Genomic DNA, 22,254 nt, shown 5'->3' on the forward strand with positions numbered 1-22,254 from the left:
TTTTTCTAACTTTTGCAGATCCTTTTTCATGTTTTCCACTCTCTCCAGGGTGTCCACTCTGCTAAAAAAAATCTTTTTATCTGCCATTCTCTGTTACCACCTGCTGCATAAAAACTCTGTTGGGTGATGCAACAAATTAATATGCCCCCCCCCCCCTGTCTTTGGATAAATTTATCTCTACATCCATGGCTACCGTGTAACTTGATGATTGTTTGTGATAGGCATTCTTGGGGGCAGAGGGTGAAAATTGTATCCATGAAGGCAGCTACATCTTCAAATTGGGTGTCTATGTACAAATACGGTATTGGTAAGTGTTCATTGTTAATCAAGCAGTCCGTTCCCGAATCCGGTAGAATAAAATGTATTGGACAGATTGGTAAAACTTGTTTCGAGATTTCTCTTCTGCCTCTGCCCCTAGCGGACAAATATTGTCAACGAACCAGCAATAGCTGGATGTCTTAGGAAATACACAGCACCGTTTCACAAACTCTGTAAAAAAAAACATATGATAAAACACACGCGCGAGAACAAACTAGTTTGCCTAGAGGAAAAAATCCGTGTTAACGCAGGCCCCTCAGTCTTGGACAACAGAGTGAAAGAACATACTTTATTAAGGGGCGGGGCACCGCGTGGGGGAGGAGATTTACTGGCGAACAAACTCCTCGCTTTCCTTCTGCACTTTCGCGTGGCAAACTGCCATCTGGGGACGTCGACGACGACAACAACAACAACATTCACCGTGACACTTTGAATTAATATAAGCATGTCTAGCCAAGCAACAAATTATGGATTCTGTTCGGTAAAATTCCACAGAGAGCAGTACCCATACTAAACCTATCGGTATTTAACTTCACCCAGTGAAAGTAATCAATCTTCGACGGTTAATCTTCAGCACTGAGGCATTTGTACCTTCAGCATATTTAAAGTACACGAGACCAAAGGGCAGATTCACGTCTAATTCAGTTTAAATAGCCCTCAGGGCAGATTTTGTCACAGAAGGCTGAACAAAATATGTATCAGGTGGAAGAAATCCGATTTAACATTTTTTTTTTTTGCCCTCTCCTTTTTCAGGAGCTCATGTGGCTTCTCTCTCCCCCCCCCCCCCCCCGCCTATTCTTCCTTCTTTCTTCCACTGTCTCGCAGCATCTCCCCAACGTGCAGGCAATCCGGCAAAGCCAGGGTTAACGCTCTGGAATGCAGGAGAGAGGAATGTGCATGCAGATGAGACGGCCACTAATCTCATGCTAATGAGTGTGCTGGCTGGGATCGAGCAGGGTCATTGGCTGCCTCCTATCTCCAATCCAGAAGGCTCGGAGCTGCCCGAGGAGCCCCCGCAAGCCGCCGACCCCCGGGCGCAAGAAGCCAGCAGAAATGGTGGATTGATACCGCGTTAGATCGGCGGAACTAATTTCCCCCCCCCTTCACTCCGGATTTGCTGATCCTGCTCACTTTCACCTTTTGGGTTGTTCATTCTGTTGCTCTTCCTCCGTTTTATTTATTTGTCTGCATCCACCCCCACCCCCCCCTCCGTACTTATGGAGGAGTTTTCCGAGCCTGATCATGCCTAGGAAAGGGAATGGGCAGCTGCCCTTACCGGATGGCTGGGAAGAAGCGAGGGATTACGACGGCAAGATTTTTTATATCGACCACAACACCAAACAGACCAGCTGGATCGACCCCCGGGACAGGTAAGGACGGGTGGGAGGGGGAGGAAAGAAGTGTACAGTAAGGGGGGGGGGGTAATAGAGTGCGAGAGAAAAGCCTTCGGAGGAACATCGTGTCGGAGGAATTTGGGGAAGAGGAGGACAGGGAGATCCTAGGGGTAGTGGAGAGAATCTCCTTTCCTGGGGGAGGGGGGGTGATTAGGTAAGGGAAGAAGGGCGAGAAGGTCTGAAGGAACATAAAGAAAAGAAGGAGAGAGGAACAAAAGTGTCAGCCTGGTTAGAAATTGAAGAATAAAAGGGGTGGGGGTTGAGGAATGCAAAGACTGAGAAAAATGCTGCACAGCAACTTTCAGGGCCCTCTGTCCATGGGGTGAAAAAGGGGACAGCAAAAAAAGAAAACTTTAGGAAGTCTTGCCCTGCTCCCACACAGAGGGAGATTCTTCATGCTTTGTGGGGGGGTTTGTGTGTAATTATATCTCTGTATAACATATGGATCTCTGAACATATATATAATTCCTCTTACAATGGATCATTTGTTTATTGCAGGGGGCGGGGGCAGTGTTGGTTCAGCTTAAAAAAACAAACAAACACCACATGCATCAATTAATTTGTCAGCTATAATTTGTATAGGTCGATGATTGGTGGTGGTGGGAGGAAGACTTAAGTGTCAGGAGAGTGAGGGACCCATCAGAACTACAAAAAAAAAAATAAAGTAGCTTAAACTGTAGTTTCCTTTCAAATTGAGTCTTTCTCCTTTTTGTTATCTCCTTTGACCCTGGGAGGTTCAGCTCTCTGCAAATTGGACCTCCCCCCTTCCTGCCCTGGCAACTTTGCACCGATTTCAAGAGGGGCTTGTTGAACCCCTGCTTTCACTTATAGAAAGCAGAAGAGGAGGCTGGAACAGCCTGGCACAGGGGGCTGTGGGCAGTCAGGCTTCATCATCCCAATCCCTAGGCCTCTGTCAGCTACAAATAATTCTGACCAGGCTGGAGGAAGGCTTCTTCCCCCTGGCATGATTCATACAGGATACTTAGCAACTTTCATCCTGTGCAGTAAATAGTGTGTACTGTAATTTCTCAAAGTTTACCGTTAACTTTGAAAGTCCCTTGTGAAGGCTTTGTTCTCATTGCTAAATAGGCTATCATAGGCTATTGCTAAAACATTCATTATGAAAACAAACTTTTTCTTTTTGTAAAATATTTTCAAGATTTGATTTAGGATTTTTAAAAAAATATTTTAAATAGATAAAGTAGGTATTTGAAATTTGCCATAAAATGTCTTATTGTTTGATGAAATAAACAATTTGTATTACATTTGGTTATTTACTTACTTTTAGTATTTTTATATCGCAGCCTAAGTGTCTTACATTCAGGTCTTACATCTGTCCTGGTGGGCTCACACTCTATCTAATGTACCTGGGGAAATGGTCACAAGGAGCAGCGCGAGATTTGAATCCACAACCTCAGGGTTCTGAGGCTGTTGCTTTAACCACTGCGCCACACATTCTTGATGTGCCTACCATATAAATTAACTGATAAAATAACTGTATTCCATAACCAAATGAATTTGAAGTTCTGCATTTTGCTGTTGGATTCTCAGTGAAAAGTTGACAAATCATTTTATATTATGTCAAACTTATTGTGGCATTTTATAAAATCTAACAGTATATTGCCAGTCGCACTGACAGCTAATTCTCTGTTATTGGACTTTTCAATCTAAACACTTGAGCCTGAAATTACCAAAATTTAGAATATTTACTGAGAGAAAAACCATAACCTTGTTTTGTGTATAAAGCAGTGGTCTCAAACTCAAACCCTTTGCGGGGCCACATTTTGGATTTGTAGGTACTTGGAGGGCCGCAGAAAAAATAGTTAATGTCTTATTAAAGAAATGACAATTTTGCATGAGGTAAAACTCTTTATAGTTTATATATCTTTCCTTTTAACTGTTAAAGGAAAGATATATAAACTATAAAGAGTTTTACCTCATGCAAAATTGTCATTTCTTTAATAAGACATTAACTATTTTTTCTGCGGCCCTCCAAGTACTCTATTTTTTCTGCAGCACTCACATTTAAAGTTCAATATCTTTTCTTTCTCAAAACTGGCACATTTCAATCACTAAATTGAAAATAAAATCATTTTCCTACCTTTGTTTGGTAATTTCATCAGTCTCTGGTTGCACTTTATTCTTTTGACTGTGCATCCAATACTTCTTCCCTTCTTTCAGCCTCCTGTATGCTTCCTCTCCTCCAGACCTCATTCCCTCCCCCAACTTTTTCTTTCTTTCTCTGATTCCGTGCCCCATTTTTTGCTTTGTTTCTGGTTCCCTGTCCCCCCTCCTTTCTTTCTTCCTTCCTTCGTACCCCATTTTTTGCTTTTTTTCTGGCTCTCTGTTCCCACCCCACCTTCTTTCTTTCTTTCATTCTTCCTTCCTTCCTGCCCTTCCCCCATGCCGCTGCGGAATAGGCTGCTGCTGCTGCCGCTATCGGGAACAGGCCGAGATCTCCCTGCTTCTCTTCTGCACGGGGCCGACCAACTCTCGCTGCCCGACGTCAATTCTAACGTCAAAAAGGATGTTCCGGGCAGCCAGGCAGCGATTGGCTTGCCAGAACGTCCTCTCGACGTCAGAATTGATGTCGGGCCACGAGAGTTGGTCGGCCCCGCAGGGAAGAGAAGCAGGGAGATCAAAGAACATGGTGCCAGCCTGATCCCCGATGGCAGCAGTGGGAAGGGAAGCAGGTTGGGCACCACTTCTCTAGACGAGCCGCACTCTAGGGAGAACAGTGGACCACCCCCCCTTGATACGCCACTGGAGCAGCAGCGTGTCTGGCCAGCTCGTTCGTTCAAAGCTGCGGGTGGCGGCTCTTTGCGAGATCTGTGCCTGCGTCTGAAGCCTCTCTGATGTTGTGACATCAGAGAGGCTTCCGATGCAGGAGTGGATAGCGCAAGGAGCCGCCAACCCGTAACTTTGAACGAACAAGCCGGCTGCTGCTCCAAAAGGAAGAGAATGATCGCCTCCAGACCGCGGGCCGCAAATAAAACCTGGAGAGCCACATGTGGCCCGTGGGCCGCGTATTTGAGATCACTGGTATAAAGCTAATTGTAACCCATATAACCTGAGTCAGAGGGCTTTTGTATCTAAAACACAAAAGGCCATATATGATATTCTTTGGGCTCTTTTACTAAAATGCCGTTACATGGAAACATGATGGCAGATAAAGGCCAAATGGCCCATCCAGTCTGTCCATCTGTAGCATCTACTATCTCTCTCTCCCTTAAGAGATCCCAGATTCTTGTCCCATGCTTTCTTGAATTCACAGTCTTTGTCTCCACCACCTTTACTGGGAGACTATTCTACCCTTTCTGTAAAAATGTATTTCCATAGATTACTCCTGAGCCTATCCTCTATTAAGGTCATCCTATGTCCTCTGATTCTGGTGCTATTTAACTTATTTATAAATGATCTGGAAATTGGAACGATGAGTGAGGTGATTAAATCTGCAGATGACACTAAACTGTTCAAAGTTTGTCAAAACGCATTCAGATAGTGAAAAATTGCAGGCAGACCTTAGGAAATTGGAAGACTGGGCATCCAAGTGGCAGATAAAATTTAAGGTAGACAAATGCAAAGTGATGCACATTGGGAAGAATAACCAGAATCACAGTTACCTGTTACTAGGGTCTATCTTGGGGGTTAACACCTAAAAAAAGGTTCTGGGTGTTATTGTAGACAATATGATGAAACCATCTTCCCAATGTGTGGCGGCAGCCAAAAAAACAAACTGGATGCTAGGAATTATTTAAAAAGGGATGGTTAACAAGACTAAGAATGTTATAATTTTCCTGTATCGCTACATGGTGCGAGTTCACCTGTAGTATTGTGTTCAGTTCTGGTCTCCTTATCTCAAGAATGTTATAGTGGCACTAGAAAAGGTTTAAAGAAGAGTGACCAAGATGATAAAGGGGATGGAACTCCTCTCATATGAGGAAAGACTAAAAAGGTTAGGGCTCTTGGGAAGTCTACAAAATCCTGAATGGAGTAGAATGGGTACAAGTGGATCGATTTTTCATTCTGTCAAAAATTACAAAGACTATGAGACACTCAATGAAGTTACAGGGAAATACTTTTAAAAGCAATAGGAGGAAATATTTTTTCACTCGGAGAATAATAGTTAAGATCTGGAATGCATTGCCAGAGGTTGTGGTAAGAGCAGATAGCATAGCTGGTTTTAAGAAAGGTTTGGACAATTTCCTGGAGGAAAAGTCTGTAATCTGTTATTGAGAGAGACATGTGGGAAGCCATCACTTGCCCTGGATCGGTAGCATGGAATGTTGGTACTCCTTGGATTTTGGCCATTTACTAGGGACCTGGATTGGCCACTGTGAGAATGGGTTACTGGGCTATACTATCATTGGTCTGATCCTGTAAGGCTATTCTTAAGTTCTTATGTTCCTTTCAAATGAAAGATATTTTGCCTCATTCACATTTATGCCACATACTTAAAATGTCTTTATCATATCTCCCATCTCCTGCCTTTCCTCCAAAGTATGCATATTGAGATCTTTGAATCTGTCCCCATACGCTTTATGATAAAGACCACCAACCATTTTTGTAGCCTTCCTCTGCATTGACTCCATCCTGTTTATATCTTTTTGAAGGTGTGGTCTCACTATTCTAAATAAGGTATCACCAGAGTCTTATACAGGGGCATCAATACTTTCTTTATCCTACTAGTCATAGCTCTCCCTGTGCACCCTACATCTTTTTAGCTTTTGTCATCGCCTTTTTAACCTCTTTGGCCACCTTAAGATTATTATATACTATCATACCCAAGTCTCGCTCCTCTTTGGTGCACAAAAGTTCTTCACCCCTTAAACAATGCCGTTCATGTGGGATTTTGCTGCTCAAATGCATGACCTTGCATTTCTTTGCATTAAATCTGAGCTGCCAAATTTCAGACCGTTTTTCAAGCTTTGCTATATGCTTCCTCATATTATTTACACCATCAGGGTGTCTACTCTATTTTATATTTTGGTATCATCTGCAAAGAAGCAAATCTTACTTGACAGCCCTTCAGTAATATCGCTTACAAAAATTTAAAAAAGAGCAGGCCCAAGAGCTGAACCTTGAGGCATACCACTGGTAACATCCCTTTCCTCAGAGAGTTCTCCATTGACTACTACCCTGTCGCCTTCTACTTAACCCAGTCTGTCACTTTGGGGCCCATGCCCAGGGCACTCAGTTTATTTATTAGACTCCTCTGTGGAACACTTTCAAAGGCTTTGCTAAAATCTAAATACACCATGTCAGCACACTCCCTCTATCCAATTCTCTGGTCACCCAGTCAAAGAAATTGATCAGATTTGTCTGACAAGTTCTACCTCTCGTGAATCCGTGTTAACACAGGATTTAGCATTTGTGATTTATTAAGGCCTGATTCTATAAATACCATCTAACTCTTAGGCACCATTTGGCACAGTTGTCAATCAATCACTAGGCGCCGTTTATAGAATCATGCTTAGCAACACCTAAGTGGTCTTAGGCGCTGCTAAGAATTAAAATCCTTAGGTGTCTTTCACAGACAGTACACTTGAGAGTCGGATGACTGCGGCTACCTCGGGAGACCCTTGAGACAGCACAATTAGTGCGAAACATGTCGGGTCGGACTCCCAGGTCTAGCTGTGTATAGACGTTAAGTATATAATCTTACACATTTTACAACTCTTTATTCATTGATAAGTTGAAAAATAATATAAAAAGCTAAAAAATAAAACCTAAATGTAACCACGGCGCTAGAGACGATTTACCAGTGATAAAGCACCACGTAAATCTCCCGCTTTAGAAATTATTATTGCGGTGGAGTGGTGAGGTATTTCGATTAAGCCTATTTATGTATTGATACAACAACCCAGTTATTGTACTTATACATGACTTAGTGGAGTGGGTTTGTTATAAATCTATATAAATTACTGGTCTTGAGTAATCCTTTCTTTTATGTCATGCTCGCTTTTCCTTCCTTCTTCCTGGGAGGAGAAATTGGGAGCAGTGCATTTATTCACTGCATTTTTTGATATGTACGTAGTGTTCTCTGTGAGCTTGGTTTCTAACGACTTTTAGTTGTTTATATCTCCTTTTTGTATTCTTCAAGGGACGCCTCAAACGTTTGGCGGCGTCCGAAGCCTCCATCGCTGAATGGGTCCATGAGGACATTCTTTATGCTTGCTTGCTGGCAGGGAAGCGGTTGGCGAAAGAATTTCATGACCATTCCGCTGGAGCAATGGCTACTTCTTGGGCTCGGCCCAGAGGTTTTTTCCTTGGAGGAGATTTGTCTTGCGGCTAATTGGTCTTCCGAGATTGCTTTCTCTCTTCATTTCTGCTTGGATGTGGGGGCGCATACGGTAGGGGCGTTTTGTGCTTCGGTTGTTGCGGAGGCGGCGTTTGCTTCCCACCCAGATTGAGGATTGCTTTGCTACATCCCATTGGTCTCTGGATTCATCTGCTGCTGTTGCTAGGGAAGGAAAAATTATGTTCTTACCTGTTAATTTTCTTTCCCTTAGACGCAGCAGATGAATCCAGAGCCCCACCCTTTCTGGATATTGTCTCTCGGTTTTTTCTTTTGCAACTTTCACAGTTTGTTATTATGGCAGGTTGTTTTCTGTATTATTGCATTTTGAGATGTGTTATGGGAAAGAAGTTTTTTACATGCTATGCCTATTGCTGGTTACGTGTGCTTGGGCAAGGAGCTATACTGATGAGACAGGAGGAGTGCCAGCCAATAGGACCACCTGTTAATCAGTTTCTCTATCTCCACCTGCTGGTAGATGTGAGCTATCCCATTGGTCTCTGGATTCATCTGCTGCGTCTAAGGGAAAGAAAATTAACAGGTAAGAACATAATTTTTCCTTTGTGATTATGATAAACATATCGAGGGCTTCAAAATAGTACCTGGCGGGCCGCGAGTTTGAGACCACTGGTTTAAATGGTCAATATTCTCAATGGAGAAGGGTAAATTGTGGGTTCCACAGGGGTCTGTGTTAGGATCGCTATTTTATAACATACTAGCTGATGCCCCGGCGTTGCATGGGTATTTAATTATAGCAATAATACTGTAAATGGATTCAAATAAAGATACTTTATAGTGGTGAATGAAATTATTTTTTAACAGCTTTATAAAAAGTACAATATTCAAATTATAATGTGAAATATTTGACAAAATGAATACAATACAACTAACACAAAACTTGATTATAAACAACATTTTTAGTTTCACCTCCAGGAGCAAGAACATATAAATTCTTGGGTGAACCCACCCTTGAGCAAGCAACATAGAGTTGTCCATGGGAAAAACAGGGGGATCTTAAATCCACTCCACAGTATGTAATAGTCTGTCCCTGTGATTTGTTGATTGTGATAGAGAATGCAAGTCTCACTGGAATTTGCAATCTCTTAAACTGAAAAGGAAGATATGTTGGAATAAGTGGCATCTAAAAATTTCAGTATTGATTTAAACAACTCAATATGTGGAAACTCAGGTTGAAAAGAAACTCCATGCAGTTTTTTCCCGGTTCAGAATGGAACCCGTGTTCCTAGTTCAGCATATGTGAGTACTCATGTAATGTAATAACATTATGAACTGGGGTGCATGAAGGAAACAGTTACAAACACAGTTAGAACATACAAACTCTATATGTATGGTGTCCGTGGTAGAATAGAAACGATGTCCCTAGTGGTTATAGTGTCATAGAAAGTGTTTTATAGTTGGAATTACTGTGAGAATGGCAGCTTTTTACATCCTTTCCATTGACATGAATGGGTGAAATCTCATTTTCTGTTTGTAACTCCGCCCACGTGTGCAGGTGGGCCGTGAGACCCCCAGAACATATCACCCCAGGTAGTGAGGGATCTGCATACCAAGTTTCGTTCAATTCGGTCAAGCCGTATTTGAAGTACTGTGAGAATGGCAGCTTTTTAAAATTTTACCATTGACATGAATGGGTGAAATCTGATGTCCTGTTTGTAGCTCCGCCCACGTGTGCAGGTGGGCCGCGAGACCCCCAGAACATATCACCCCAGGTAGTTGGAATTACTGTGAGAATGGCAGATTTTTACATTTTTTCCACTGACATGAATGGGTGAAATCTGATTTTATGTTTGTAGCTCCGCCCACATGTGCAGGTGGGCCGCGAGACCCCCAGAACATATCACCCCAGGTAGTGAGGGATCAGCATACCAAGTTTCGTTCAAATCGGTCAAGCCGTTTTTGAATTACTGTGAGAATGGCAGCTTTTTACATTTTTACCATTGACATGAATGGGTGAAATATGATTTTATGTTTGTAGCTCCGCCCACATGAGCAGGTGGGCCGCGAGACCCCCAGAACATATCACCCCAGGTAGTTGGAATTACTGTGAGAATGGCAGCTTTTTACATTTTTTCCATTGACATGAATGGGTGAAATCTGATTTTCTGTTTGTAGCTCCGCCCACGTGTGCAGGTGGGCTGCGAGACCCCCAGAACATATCACCCCAGGTAGTGAGGGATCAGCATACCAAGTTTCGTTCTAATCGGTCAAGCCGTTTTTGAATTACTGTGAGAATGGCAGCTTTTTACATTTTTACCATTGACATGAATGGGTGAAATATGATTTTATGTTTGTAGCTCCGCCCACATGAGCAGGTGGGCTGCGAGACCCCCAGAACATATCACCCCAGGTAGTTGGAATTACTGTGAGAATGGCAGCTTTTTACATTTTTTCCATTGACATGAATGGGTGAAATCTGATGTTCTGTTTGTAGCTCCGCCCACGTGTGCAGGTGGGCCGCGAGACCCCCAGAACATATCACCCCAGGTAGTTGGAATTACTGTGAGAATGGCAGCTTTTTACAATTTTTCCATTGATATGAATGGGTGAAATATGATTTTCTGTTTGTAGCTCCACCCACGTGTGCAGGTGGGCCGCAAGACCCCCATAACATATCACCCCAGGTAGTGAGGGATCTGCATACCAAGTTTTGTTCAAATCGGTCAAGCCGGTTTTGAATTACAGTGAGAATGGCAGGTTTTTCCATTTTTTCCATTGACATAAATGGGTGAAATAAGATTTTCTGTTTGTAGCTCCGCCCACGTGTGCAGGTGGGCCGCGAGACCCCCAGAACATATCACCCCAGGTAGTGAGGGATCTGCATACCAAGTTTCGTTCAATTCGGTCAAACCGTATTTGAAGTACTGTGAGAATGGCGGCTTTTTACAATTTTACCATTGACATGAATGGGTGAAATATGATTTTATGTTTGTAGCTCCGCCCACGTGAGCAGGTGGGCCGCGAGACCCCCAGAACATATCACCCCAGGTAGTGAGGGATCAGCATACCAAGTTTCGTTCAAATCGGTCAAGCCGTTTTTGAATTACTGTGAGAATGGCAGATTTTTACATTTTTTCCACTGACATGAATGGGTGAAATATGATTTTATGTTTGTAACTCCGCCCACGTGAGCAGGTGGGCTGCGAGACCCCCAGAACATATCACCCCAGGTAGTTGGAATTACTGTGAGAATGGCAGCTTTTTACATTTTTTCCATTGACATGAATGGGTGAAATCAGATTTTCTGTTTGTAGCTCCGCCCACGTGCGTAGGTGGGCCGCGAGACCCCCAGAACATATCACCCCAGGTAGTGAGGGATCAGCATACCAAGTTTCGTTCTAATCGGTCAAGCCGTTTTTGAATTACTGTGAGAATGACAGCTTTTTACATTTTTTCCATTGACATGAATGGGTGAAATCTGATGTTCTGTTTGTAGCTCCGCCCACGTGTGCATGTGGGCCGCGAGACCCCCAGAACATATCACCCCAGGTAGTTGGAATTACTGTGAGAATGGCAGCTTTTTACAATTTTTCCATTGACATGAATGGGTGAAATATGATTTTCTGTTTGTAGCTCCGCCCACGTGTGTAGGTGGGCCGCGAGACCCCCAGAACATATCACCCCAGGTAGTGAGGGATCTGCATACCAAGTTTCATTCAAATCGGTCAAGCCGTTTTTGAATTACTGTGAGAATGGCAGGTTTTTCCATTTTTTCCTTTGACATGAAGGGTGAAATAAGATTTTCTGTTTGTAGCTCCGCCCACGTGTGCAGGTGGGCCGCAAGACCCCCTGAACATATCACCCCAGGTAGTGAGGGATCTGCATACCAAGTTTCGTTGAAATCGGTCAAGCCGTTTTTGAATTACTGTGAGAATGGCAGCTTTTTACATTTTTTCCATTGACATGAATGGGTGAAATCTGATTTTCTGTTTGTAGCTCCGCCCATGTGTGCAGGTGGGCCGCGAGACCCCCAAATCATATCATCCCAGGTAGTGAGGGATCAGCATACCAAGTTTCGTTCAAATCGGTCAAGCCGTTTTTGCGTGATCGCGGCACATACATACATACACACATACATACCTCCTATTTTATATATATAGATTTATCAATGATCTAGAAATGGGAATATCTAGTGGTGCAGTGGTTAGAGCTACAGCCTTGGCTCCCTAAGGTTGTGGGTTCAAATCCCGCACTGTTCCTTGTGACCCTGGGCAAGTCACTTAATCCGCATTGCCCCAGATACATTAGATAGCATGGGAACCCGCTGGGACAGTTAGGGAAAAATGCTTAAGTTCCTGAATAATTTGTAATCTGCATAGAATTGTAGGATATGCGGAATATAAATTATAAAATAAAAAATAAAGCTGTTAAGTCGCAAGAGGATTGTGAAAAATTACAAGAGGACCTTGTGAGACTGGACGTCAAAATGGCAGATGACGTTTAATGTGAACAAGTGCAAAGTGATGCCTGTTGGAAAGAGGAACCAAAACTATAGTTTGATGCAAGGTTCCATGCTAGGAGTCAAGGCCCAGGAAAAAGATCTAGATTATTGTTGAAACCCTCAGCTCAATGTGCAGTGGCAGCTAAGAAAGCAGATAATTCCTAAGATTCTATCAGGAAAGGAATGGAAAACAAAGATAAAAATGTTATAATGCCATTGTATCGCTCTATGGTATGGCCGCGCCTCAAATACTGTGTGCAATTCTGATTAGAGGTCTGCACGGGAACGGGGATTGCAGAAATCCTGCGGGTCCCACGGGAATCCCCCCTAACCCACGGGACACCCACGGGGACCCACCTCTGGCCTACGGGACTCCCACGGGGACCTCCCTCTAGCCAATGGGACTCCCACGGGGATGGAAGGCTTTGGAAGCAGGGTTCGTCCATATAATATAATGGACACGTCAGCCTTAGTAAAAGAGGGGGTTTATAAGTTAATTACCTGAACAGAAAACAAAAAAAGGGTTCCACCAAAGAGATTCCACAAGGAAAACAGCAGCACAAACACAAAAGAAACTGTGGAATTGATGATCCTGTCAGAAGTAATTGCTGCTTTTTATGGGGCGGGTGGGGATGGAGGTAATTCCTTGCGGGGATGGGTGGGGATGGAGAGGAGATGGGTGGGGACGGAGAGGATCCTGGTGGAGTCGGGCGGTGATGGGTGGGATTTCTGTCCCCATGCAACTCTCTAATTCTGATCGCCGTATCTCAAAAAAGATAGTGGAATTAGAAAAGGTACAGAGAAAGGGTTACAAAAATGATAAAATGGATGGGATGACTTCCATATGAGGAAAGGCTAATGCAGCTAGGGCTCTTTAGCTTGGAGAAAAGACGACTTGGGGATGATACTGAGTGGAGTGGAAAGGGTAGATGTGAATCACTTGTTTACTCTTTCCAAATGTAGGACTAGGGGGCTACATTTGGAAGCTACTAAGCTACTAAGTAGTAGATTTAAAACAGACTGGAGAAAAAATTTGTTCACACAGTGTGTAATTAAACACTTGAATTCATTTCTGGAGAATGTGGTGAAATCACTCTGTCCCCCCCTCCCTCCCGATGTCTTGCAGGCCTCCACCTGGCCTGCCGTAAGACCTGGTGGTCCAGTCCCAGCTGACTCTTAACAACTTTCACCTTCTTCCTGCCTCTCTGGTGTACTTTTCAGATCCCTGGTGGTCCAGCAGTGAACTGGGACAAGAGTGATCTTCTATACTCCTGCCCCATACAGAGCCACTAGCTGAACGGATGCCGCAATGTTCTCGCGGCAACTTTGTGAATTCCCACACTCGAGAACTTGCGGCAGCCATTCAGCTAGTGGTTCTGCATGGGGCAGAAGTATAGGAAGATTGTTCCTGTCCTGGTTCTCTGCTGAACCATCAGGAATTTGAAAAGTACACTAGGGAGGCAAGAGGGAGGTAAAAATTGTTAGTCGGATGGGACAGGAAATGGTGAAGGTCTGCAATGGGTCTTTGGGGGGGGGGAAGCTGACTCTAATATAAATTGAGACCCACATTTTTGGGCCATTATTTTGGTCCAAAAATCTTGGTTTATATTTGAGTATATGCAGTACAGTAGCTTAGCAGGGTTTAAAAAAGGTTTGGATAATTTCCTAAAAGAGAAGTCCATATTATTGAGATGGCTTGGGGAAATCCACTGTTTATTCTAGGATAAGCAGCATAAAATCTGTTTTACTACTTGCTATCTAGCTAGGTACTTGGGACCTTGTTGGAAACAGGATACTGGGCTTGAAAGATCTTCAGTCTGTCCCAGTATGGCAATTCTTATGTTCTTAAGTAGAATTTATACATAATTCCCAGGGAGCAGGCTGCAGTAGAACTTTGCATGGCTCCTCATTCCTGTGGCAGACTCCTCTAGCTTGTATTCTCTGCCATGCTAATCAGCGGGAAGAAGAGAGTGGCTGCACATTGGACTGTGCTCTTGTTTGATGCTCTGGCCTTAACTGCTGATTTGAGCCCCTTAGTTTTAATTCAGCACTCCTCTGAATTGCAGAGGAGCTCTAATTGTGAACGACAGTAAAAGTGATGAATAAATATAAAAGGATGTGGGTTACTATTAGCTGCTCTCTTCTTGCTCCTCATCTTGTGCTGATCAGCACAGAGGGTAGAGGGAATGCTGGCATGTATATGCTATAGAGTGGATTTGAGAGAAAGTGGAAGGAGTATTGATGGGGGGGGTGAAAGAAAGCTACAGAGTGTGTTAAGGGACAGAAAGAAAATATAGGGTGTGAGGAGAGGGAAAGAGAGAGAGGGATGGGACATAATCCTGACTGCTGAGGGTATAAAAAGAGAGCTGAGGGGTGGAGGGAGAACTGGGGATTTTGCTGGAATAGAGAGAAAGAAGTGGAGACTGAGAGGGAGATAAACCTGGAGAAATAAATGTTTGGCTGATTTCTTGGGGAGGGGGTAGAGAAAAGATGTCATGGGCAGTGGAGGGAGGGGGAACAATTCAGCCTTAATGCCCACAACATTTGAGGGCACACAGCTCTTTCTGACTACCCCACTATGCTGGGGGACAAGGACAGAACTGTTGGTCTTGCTGTGGGTAGAATGAAAAAACTTGGATGTTGTCCATCCTGGATAAAGGATAGACAAGGCCAGGAGTTGAATCTTTAGGGTGGATGGGGCAGGGGTTCAAGCTAAGCAGGGGAGACATTGAGCCTGAGGAAGGAGCAAGCTGGGAATATCAGACTTGGTATGGGGAGGAGCCAGGTCTTTAAGATGGGGAGAGAGGGAATTCTGGTCACTCTTCAGTGCTGCCATTTTCTGGTTTTCTGTTGAGTTAATTTTATATGAAGCTCTGATGGGAATGACTGTGGTCCTTTGCTTCATGGCTGGCAAGGGCCAAGCTGGGTGGGATATAAATGGGGAAAATCCTGGCAGTTGCAAGTAAAGGCTCATGAGATGCAAATCACGTGATCTGGCTCCCTGAGTGAAGGTCCAGAAATGAGCAGAAGATGCTTGTGTATGATAAGGTTTCTTTTTTAGTATTTATAGACCGCTATTCGATTTATCATCATAGTGACTTACATAGTGCTAAACAAAAAAGAGAAGAACTCCATAATCAATAGGAAAGTAAAAATACAAAGAAAATAATAAATTAAAGAATAAATTCTAATTAAAATAGAAAAAAAAGAGTATAAAACTTAAAATTATAAAACCAGCAACTGCAAATCTCTCCCCAGCCATCTAGGTTTTCAGGATATCCATAGTAAATGTGTGTAAGAGAGATTTGCTTATAGTGGAGGTAGTGTGTAGTGCTGCCCAATTCGCGATTCGAATCGAGTCACTGATTCACTTTGGGTGAATTGATTCGAATCGATTTGTTTTTAAAGAAAATTGGACTTACCGTTTTGTCGGCCCCCTTGCTAGAGACCCGTTCGGGCTTTCCATCTGCCACCTTAGTCCTTGCATCTGAAGTAACTTCTGATTTTGCAAAACCAGAAGTTACATCGAAGCAAGAACTCCAGTGGCAGAGGGAAATCCTGAACGGGTCTCTGCATGCAGATTGGCAGCAGCAAGGCTCTCTCCTTCCCAGGCATTAGTATTTCTCCTCTTCTCCATGGCCAGACAAAAGTGGTGGTAGCGAATGCAATTCACTACCTTGCCGCTATGCTGGGTGTCTTCTCTTCATTCGACCGCCTAAGCAGGAAGTTTTCACTGAGGGTGGGCCGCAGTGGAGAGAAGACACAAGGAGTAGTGGAAGGAGTGGATCGCTAAATAACTACCGCCACCAGCAACACATTGTAACATCAAAATAAAGGTAGATGGAGGGAGAGGGGAGATGGACTTTGGGGAGTTGGTTGAGTGGAGGAGAGATGGGGAGAAGATGGATGGGAGAAATGAACTTGGTGGAGGGGAAGGGAGATCATGGAGGGGGAGATCATGGAGGAGAGAGGGAGAGATGGACTTGGGGGTTTTGATGGACTGGAGAGGGAGAGATGGGGAGAAGATGGATGGGAGAAATGAACTTGGTGGCGGGGGGAAGATGGATGGTGGAGGGGGAAGATGGACTTGGGGGAGATCATGGAGAGGGGAGATGGGGGAAAGATAGAAAAAATAATGGATCTAAAAACAGGAGAGGGAGAGAGATGGTGGACAATAGGATTTAGGGAAGGAAAGAACAGAAAGTGAGAGAAGTTGGACACAAGGGATGGTTTGGGGGGGGATAGAGATACTGGATAGCAGGGTAGTTAGAAAGAGAAAGGGAAAGCTGGTGGGGAAGGATGGAGAGATGCTGGATGAAAGGGTTGTTGGAAGGATGGTGGGGTCCATCGCTGCAGCTACGGGAGTAAAGACGGAAAAAAGGAAAGATGCCAGACCTCCAGGGGAGGGAAGGGAAATGGAAGGGGAGGACAGACATGGAAGATGGATAGTTACCAATGAGAAAGAAGAAAATGACAAATGGGCAAGAGACCCTGGCAAGCAAGTTATCAGAAGATGTTTGTTGCAGAGCCTGGGACCAACATGATTTAAAAAATGACCAGACAACAAAAGGTAAAAAAAAAAAATGTATTTTCTGTTTTGTGATTATAATGTATTGGATTTAAATTTGTATCTTGCCAGAGCTAGTGAACCTGAGATAGGATTTAACAGAGAGAGGAAAAGTCTCTTTTTTGTTTGTTTATTTTGTTTATACCACAGCACCAGTCTGGGTAGGAGAGGGCAAAGGAGGTGAAGAGGCAATAAAATAAACTCACCAGGATGTTTGGAAAAAAACACCCAATTGTGCAGGAAAATCGAATCGAAAAATTGATTCAGTAGGCTGAATCGAATCAAAATATTTTTTCCTGAATCGGGCAGCACTAGCAGTGTAGACAGATCTAAACTAAACTAAACTAAACCTTAAGTTTATATACTGCATCCTCTCCACGGAAGTGGAGCTCGGCACGGTTTACAAGAACTTAAAATATAAGAAGAGAAAGGAAAGGTTTACATGAGCTTATATATAGAATCTGTGTGCCTCATACATATTTTTATCCCAGGACAAGCAGGCAGCATATTCTCACATGTGGGTGACGTCATCTACGGAGCCCCGACGCGGACAGCTTTTCAAGCAAACTTGATTGAAGCTTTCAAGTTTGCTAGTGCTGCACCACGCATGTGTGTGCATTCCTGATCCACTAGAGGGCGCATACCCTCCTCATGGTCCTCAGTTCTTAGTTTTCCGCGGAGCCAGAAAGCCCTGTCTCTCTTCTCTCCGTTCTTCTAAGTGCCTTTCTAGCACCGCGGCTTCTTTATTTTGTTAGGGAGTCGCTGTGCGTTGTTACTTGATCGGGTATTTCTTTGTTTTCAAAAAAAAAAAAAAAAAGGACTTTTTATTGTGTTTCTACCCGGCAGGCCCTTCTTGGGCCTCAGCCATGCGGCTAGGCCTCATTTGGCTGCAGCTGTATTTTCTCTCACCTCGTGTGAGCAGGATGGCCGGGACCCTTGTTCCTTCGTTGGAATCGGACTGAGTAGCTTCGATCCCTGGTAAGTCTTCTTTCTTTCTTTTTGTCTTCTAGCTGCGTTACCTCGGTAATGCCATCGGCTGAGTCTCGGGCATTCCAGGCATCGAGTGATGTCGTGCCCGCCTCTACGAGACCTTCAAAGCGTGCCTCCTTCCATGGGAATACTCATATCGAGGTTGCCCTTATGGAGCGCACTGCTGCACCTTTCTTACCAGTTCATTGGTACGGTGCTGACTTCTGAACCTCAATGTGCCTCGACGTCGACTGGAGCTTCGTGCCTCGACGTCGACGAGGGCTTCGTGCCTCGACGTCGACTGAGGCTTCGTGCCTCGGCGTCGACTGAGGCTTCGTACCTCAGTGTCGACTGAGGCTTCGTGCCTCGACGTCGACTGAGGCTTCGTACCTCGACGTCGACTGGGGCTTCCTGCCTCGACGTCGACTGGGGCTTCGTGCCCCGACGTCGACTGGGGCTTCGTGCCCCGACGTCGACTGGGGCTTCGTGCCCCGACGTCGACTGGGGCTTCGTGCCCCGACGTCGACTGGGGCTTCGTGCCCCGACGTCGACTGGGGCTTCGTGCCCCGACGTCGACTGGGGCTTCGTGCCTCGACGTCGACTGGGGCTTCGTGCCTCGACGTCGACTGGGGCTTCGTGCCTCGACGTCGACTGGGGCTTCGTGCCCCGACGTCGACTGGGGCTTCGTGCCCCGACGTCGACTGGGGCTTCGTGCCCCGACGTCGACTGGGGCTTCGTGCCCCGACGTCGACTGGGGCTTCGTGCCTCGGCGTCGACTGGGGCTTCGTGCCTCGGCGTCGACTGGGGCTTCGTGCCTCGGCGTCGACTGGGGCTTCGAGCCTCGGCGTCGACTGGGGCTTCGTGCCTCGACGTCGACTGAGGCATCGAGTGCAGTCGTGCCCACCTCTACGAGACCTTCAAAGCGTGCCTCCTTCCATGGGAATACTCATATCGAGGTTGCCCTTATGGAGCGCACTGCTGCACCTTTCTTACCAGTTCATTGGTACGGTGCTGACTTCTGAACCTCGATGTGCCTCGACGTCGACCGGAGCTTCGTGCTTCTACGTCGACCGGAGCTTCGTGCCTCGAAGTCGACGGAGGCTTCATGCCTCGACGTCGAATGAGGTTTCGTGCCTCCACGTCGACCGGGCTTCGTGCCTCGACGTCGACTGGGGCTTCGTGCCTCGCCGTCGCGTGGGGCTAGGTGCCTCGCCGCCGCCTGGGGCTTCGTGCCTTGACGTCGTTTGAGGCTTTGTGCCTCGACGTCGACTGCAGCTGGTGCCTCGACGTCGACTTCGGATTGGTGCCTCACCGCCGCCTGAGGCCTTGCGCCTCGATGTAGAATGCGGCTGGGTGCCTCGACGTCGTCTAAGGCTTTGTGCTTTGATTTTCTGCCTCAATGTCGACTGGGGCTTGAGGTCTCGATGTCGACGGAGGTTGGGTGTCTCGGCGGATGCTTTGTACCTTCGACGTCGGCTGCGGCCGTGTGCTCCGCGTCACTTGACGCTTGTGCTTCGACGTCGCCTGAGGCTTGTGCCTCGACGTCGACTGAGGCTGGGGGCCTCATCGTCGGCTGGAGCTCTGTGCCTCGTCGTTGCCGAGGCTTCGTACCGTCGACGGGGGCTTTGTGACTTGACGTCGCTTGGGGCTTTGTGCCCTTTGGTTGGCTATGGCCTTGTGTTTCGAAGTCGACTGTGGCTTGGGGCAGCAACGTCGCTGGGGGCTTTTTACCTCGGCAGCGGCTGGGTTTTGGGCCTCGGTGTCGACTGCGGGTTTGCACCTGGGCGTCTCCAGCTCCGGTTCGAGAGGGTTCAGACTCTCTCCCTGCTCCGGCTCTATTGCTCCCGCCATGCGGCCTCTCGCTTGGCGCCGAGTGTGGCTGAGGTTCCGAGCCTCCAGGCTCGTCTCGCCGCTTTTACTTGCGTGAGTTCTGCGCTTATTGAGGCCTCTCTTGCGGTGGCCACTACCCCCTCTCAGAACGCGACCGGTCCTTCGCCTATCGGGACGCCTTCAGCTCAATCCCGTCTGCCTTGGTGGTTTGGACTCCTTCTCCGGAGGGGGCCTCCGGATACCTTTCTTGTGTTATCTCGGCCTCCTTCGCAGCAGCCGCAATAGCTGCAGCAGCGCCGGTTTTGGGTTCAGCCGCCGGCTTCGGCGACTCCTGGCCGTCTTTTTGTCTATTCTCGCATAGCCTCCGGGCTGCTCTCCTTCTGGGGATTCCTCCCCTCCCTTTGGGAGGGGTGTCTCCGTGTCTACGCACCGGGAGTATGGCCTCACTTCTGTCAGTCGGGCATTCCCATCCTCCCATCTGCGTCTGGTCCTGGCCCTTCGTGACCTGCGCTAGTTTCTAGTACGGGAGTGGGTCAGACTCGGCCCGCCCCAGTCTCGGGAGTCCGTCGGGGCGGACCTGGATCCTTGTCTCGGCCTCAGAGGAGGCCTTTGTTTGTTTATGCCGGAAGGTAGCCCCTCTGTCCTCGGTCCGCCTCCGGTCTTTTCTGCCTCTGCCTCGGCAGGCTGCCTGTCGGCGCTTGAGTCGGCTGGTGTCTCAGCGGTCTTCGGCCTCGGCCGAGCTGATGCTGATCCTTTTGGGATCAGGGGTCTCCACGGTGGATGTCCCGAGGTTCACCTGGTTTCATCTTCGTGTTCCCCACTGGACCCGAGCATCTTAGTGATGGCAGGATCGGGATCCCGCTTCCCAGCACATTGAGGTGTCTCCCTCCTTGACACGCTTGTTTCGTTGGTGGGCCACCTCTTCGTATTCCCGCATCAGAAGGTTCTGCCGATGGACTCCTCGGCATTGGCGTAGGGGTGCATCTCGTCGGCCTTCGGACTCAGGGTCCTTGGTCGGGTGCGGACTGTCGCAGCCACATCAATCTTTGTAAGATTGTGGGGTCCTGGTGCGTCCCAACATCTCGGTGGCGATGTATTCGGTGACCAAGCCAGGGTGTACAGGTTCCCTGTTACTTTGCAGGGAAGCCCTTTGTCAATGGCAGGGGCGTTACACCACTGCTTCTTTCTTCGGGCGATGTATTTCCGGGGCGTGCAGCATTGTCTGGTGGACACGTTGAGTCGCCCTTTTCGGCCGCATGAATGGTTGCTCCATTCTCAGACTCTGCGGCATGTGGTTGTTCGGTGGGGAACCCAACAGGTAGTTCTGTTCGCTTGACCCCTCACTCACTGGTTGCCTCGATATTGCTCGAGGATGTTCTACCGGGTTCGCATCGAGGTGGATGCTTCCTTCTCGATGGAATGGGCGGGTTCTATGCGTTCCCTCCCTTTACTCTGATTCTTGGGTCTTTGATACACCTCCTGTCGGTCTGCGCCACCAGGATCTTGATGGCTTCTCTTTGGCCCTGGCGGCCATGGTTCTCCCTGTTCCTCCAGCGTGTCAGGGAGACTCAGCTTCTACCTATGTTCCCGTCTCTGCTGTCTCAGTGTTGCGGTTTCTGTTGCATTCCAATCTGCAGTCTCTACACTTATCAGCTTGGTTCCTCGCAACGTGCCTCCCTCCTTCTGTTTCTCTCAGTCGGTGGGGGTGTTCTCGAGGCCTCTCGAAAGATCTCCACTCGGCAATGCTTTTCCCAGATATGGTCCTGATTTGCTGAGTGGTGTGCTGAGCACCGCATGGATTCGCTCTCTGCCTCCTTGCCTTCAGTGCTGGATTATCTGTTGCACTTGTCTCGGTCTGGTCTCTCATCTACATCTATTCGAGTCCACCTCTGTGCATTTGCTGACTTTCATCGGCCGATGAATGGGACGCGGCTCTCCGTCCTTCCGACGGTTTCCCGCTTTATGAGGGATCTCTTCATTGTACATCCTCTGCTCAAAGCCCCTCCGGTGGTTGGGATCTTTGTGTGTTCCTGGCTCAATTGGTGATACCTCCATTTGATGGAGCTCTTTTGAATTACTTCACCTGGCAGGTGGTATTCCTGGTTGCTCTCACGTCTGCTCGCAGAGTCAGTGAGCTGCAAGCTCTGATTGCGGACCCGTCTTTTCCTGTATTTCATCATGACACGGTGGTCCTGCGTGCTCCACCCCAGTTCTTGTCCAGGGTGGTTTCGGACTTTCCTTTCGATCTTTCCATTGTTCTTTCGGTCTTTTTTCCGAAGCCCCACTCGCTTCCTGGCGAGGTGGCGCTTCGCACACTTGACTGTAAGAGGGCGTTGGCTTTTTGTCTTCAACGCACATCAGTCTCCTTGGACGGTTCCTCAATTCTTTTTGTCCTTCGCCCTATTTGGTTGGGACGCCC

General features: G+C 46.7%; 1 protein-coding gene across 1 annotated transcript in view; it reads left to right on the plus strand.

The window, feature by feature from the left end:
- Positions 1–1,124: 1,124 nt before the first annotated feature.
- Positions 1,125–22,254, plus strand: part of WWC2 (WW and C2 domain containing 2) — a 343,981-nt gene continuing 322,851 nt past the window's right edge. The window contains exon 1 of the mRNA XM_033943044.1: positions 1,125–1,688. Coding sequence (XP_033798935.1) covers positions 1,561–1,688 — 128 coding nt within the window. The 5' untranslated portion in view covers positions 1,125–1,560. The remainder of the gene's footprint in view (positions 1,689–22,254) is intronic.

The sequence above is a fragment of the Geotrypetes seraphini genome, chromosome 1, assembly GCF_902459505.1.
Source record: "Geotrypetes seraphini chromosome 1, aGeoSer1.1, whole genome shotgun sequence".
NCBI lineage: Eukaryota > Metazoa > Chordata > Amphibia > Gymnophiona > Dermophiidae > Geotrypetes > Geotrypetes seraphini.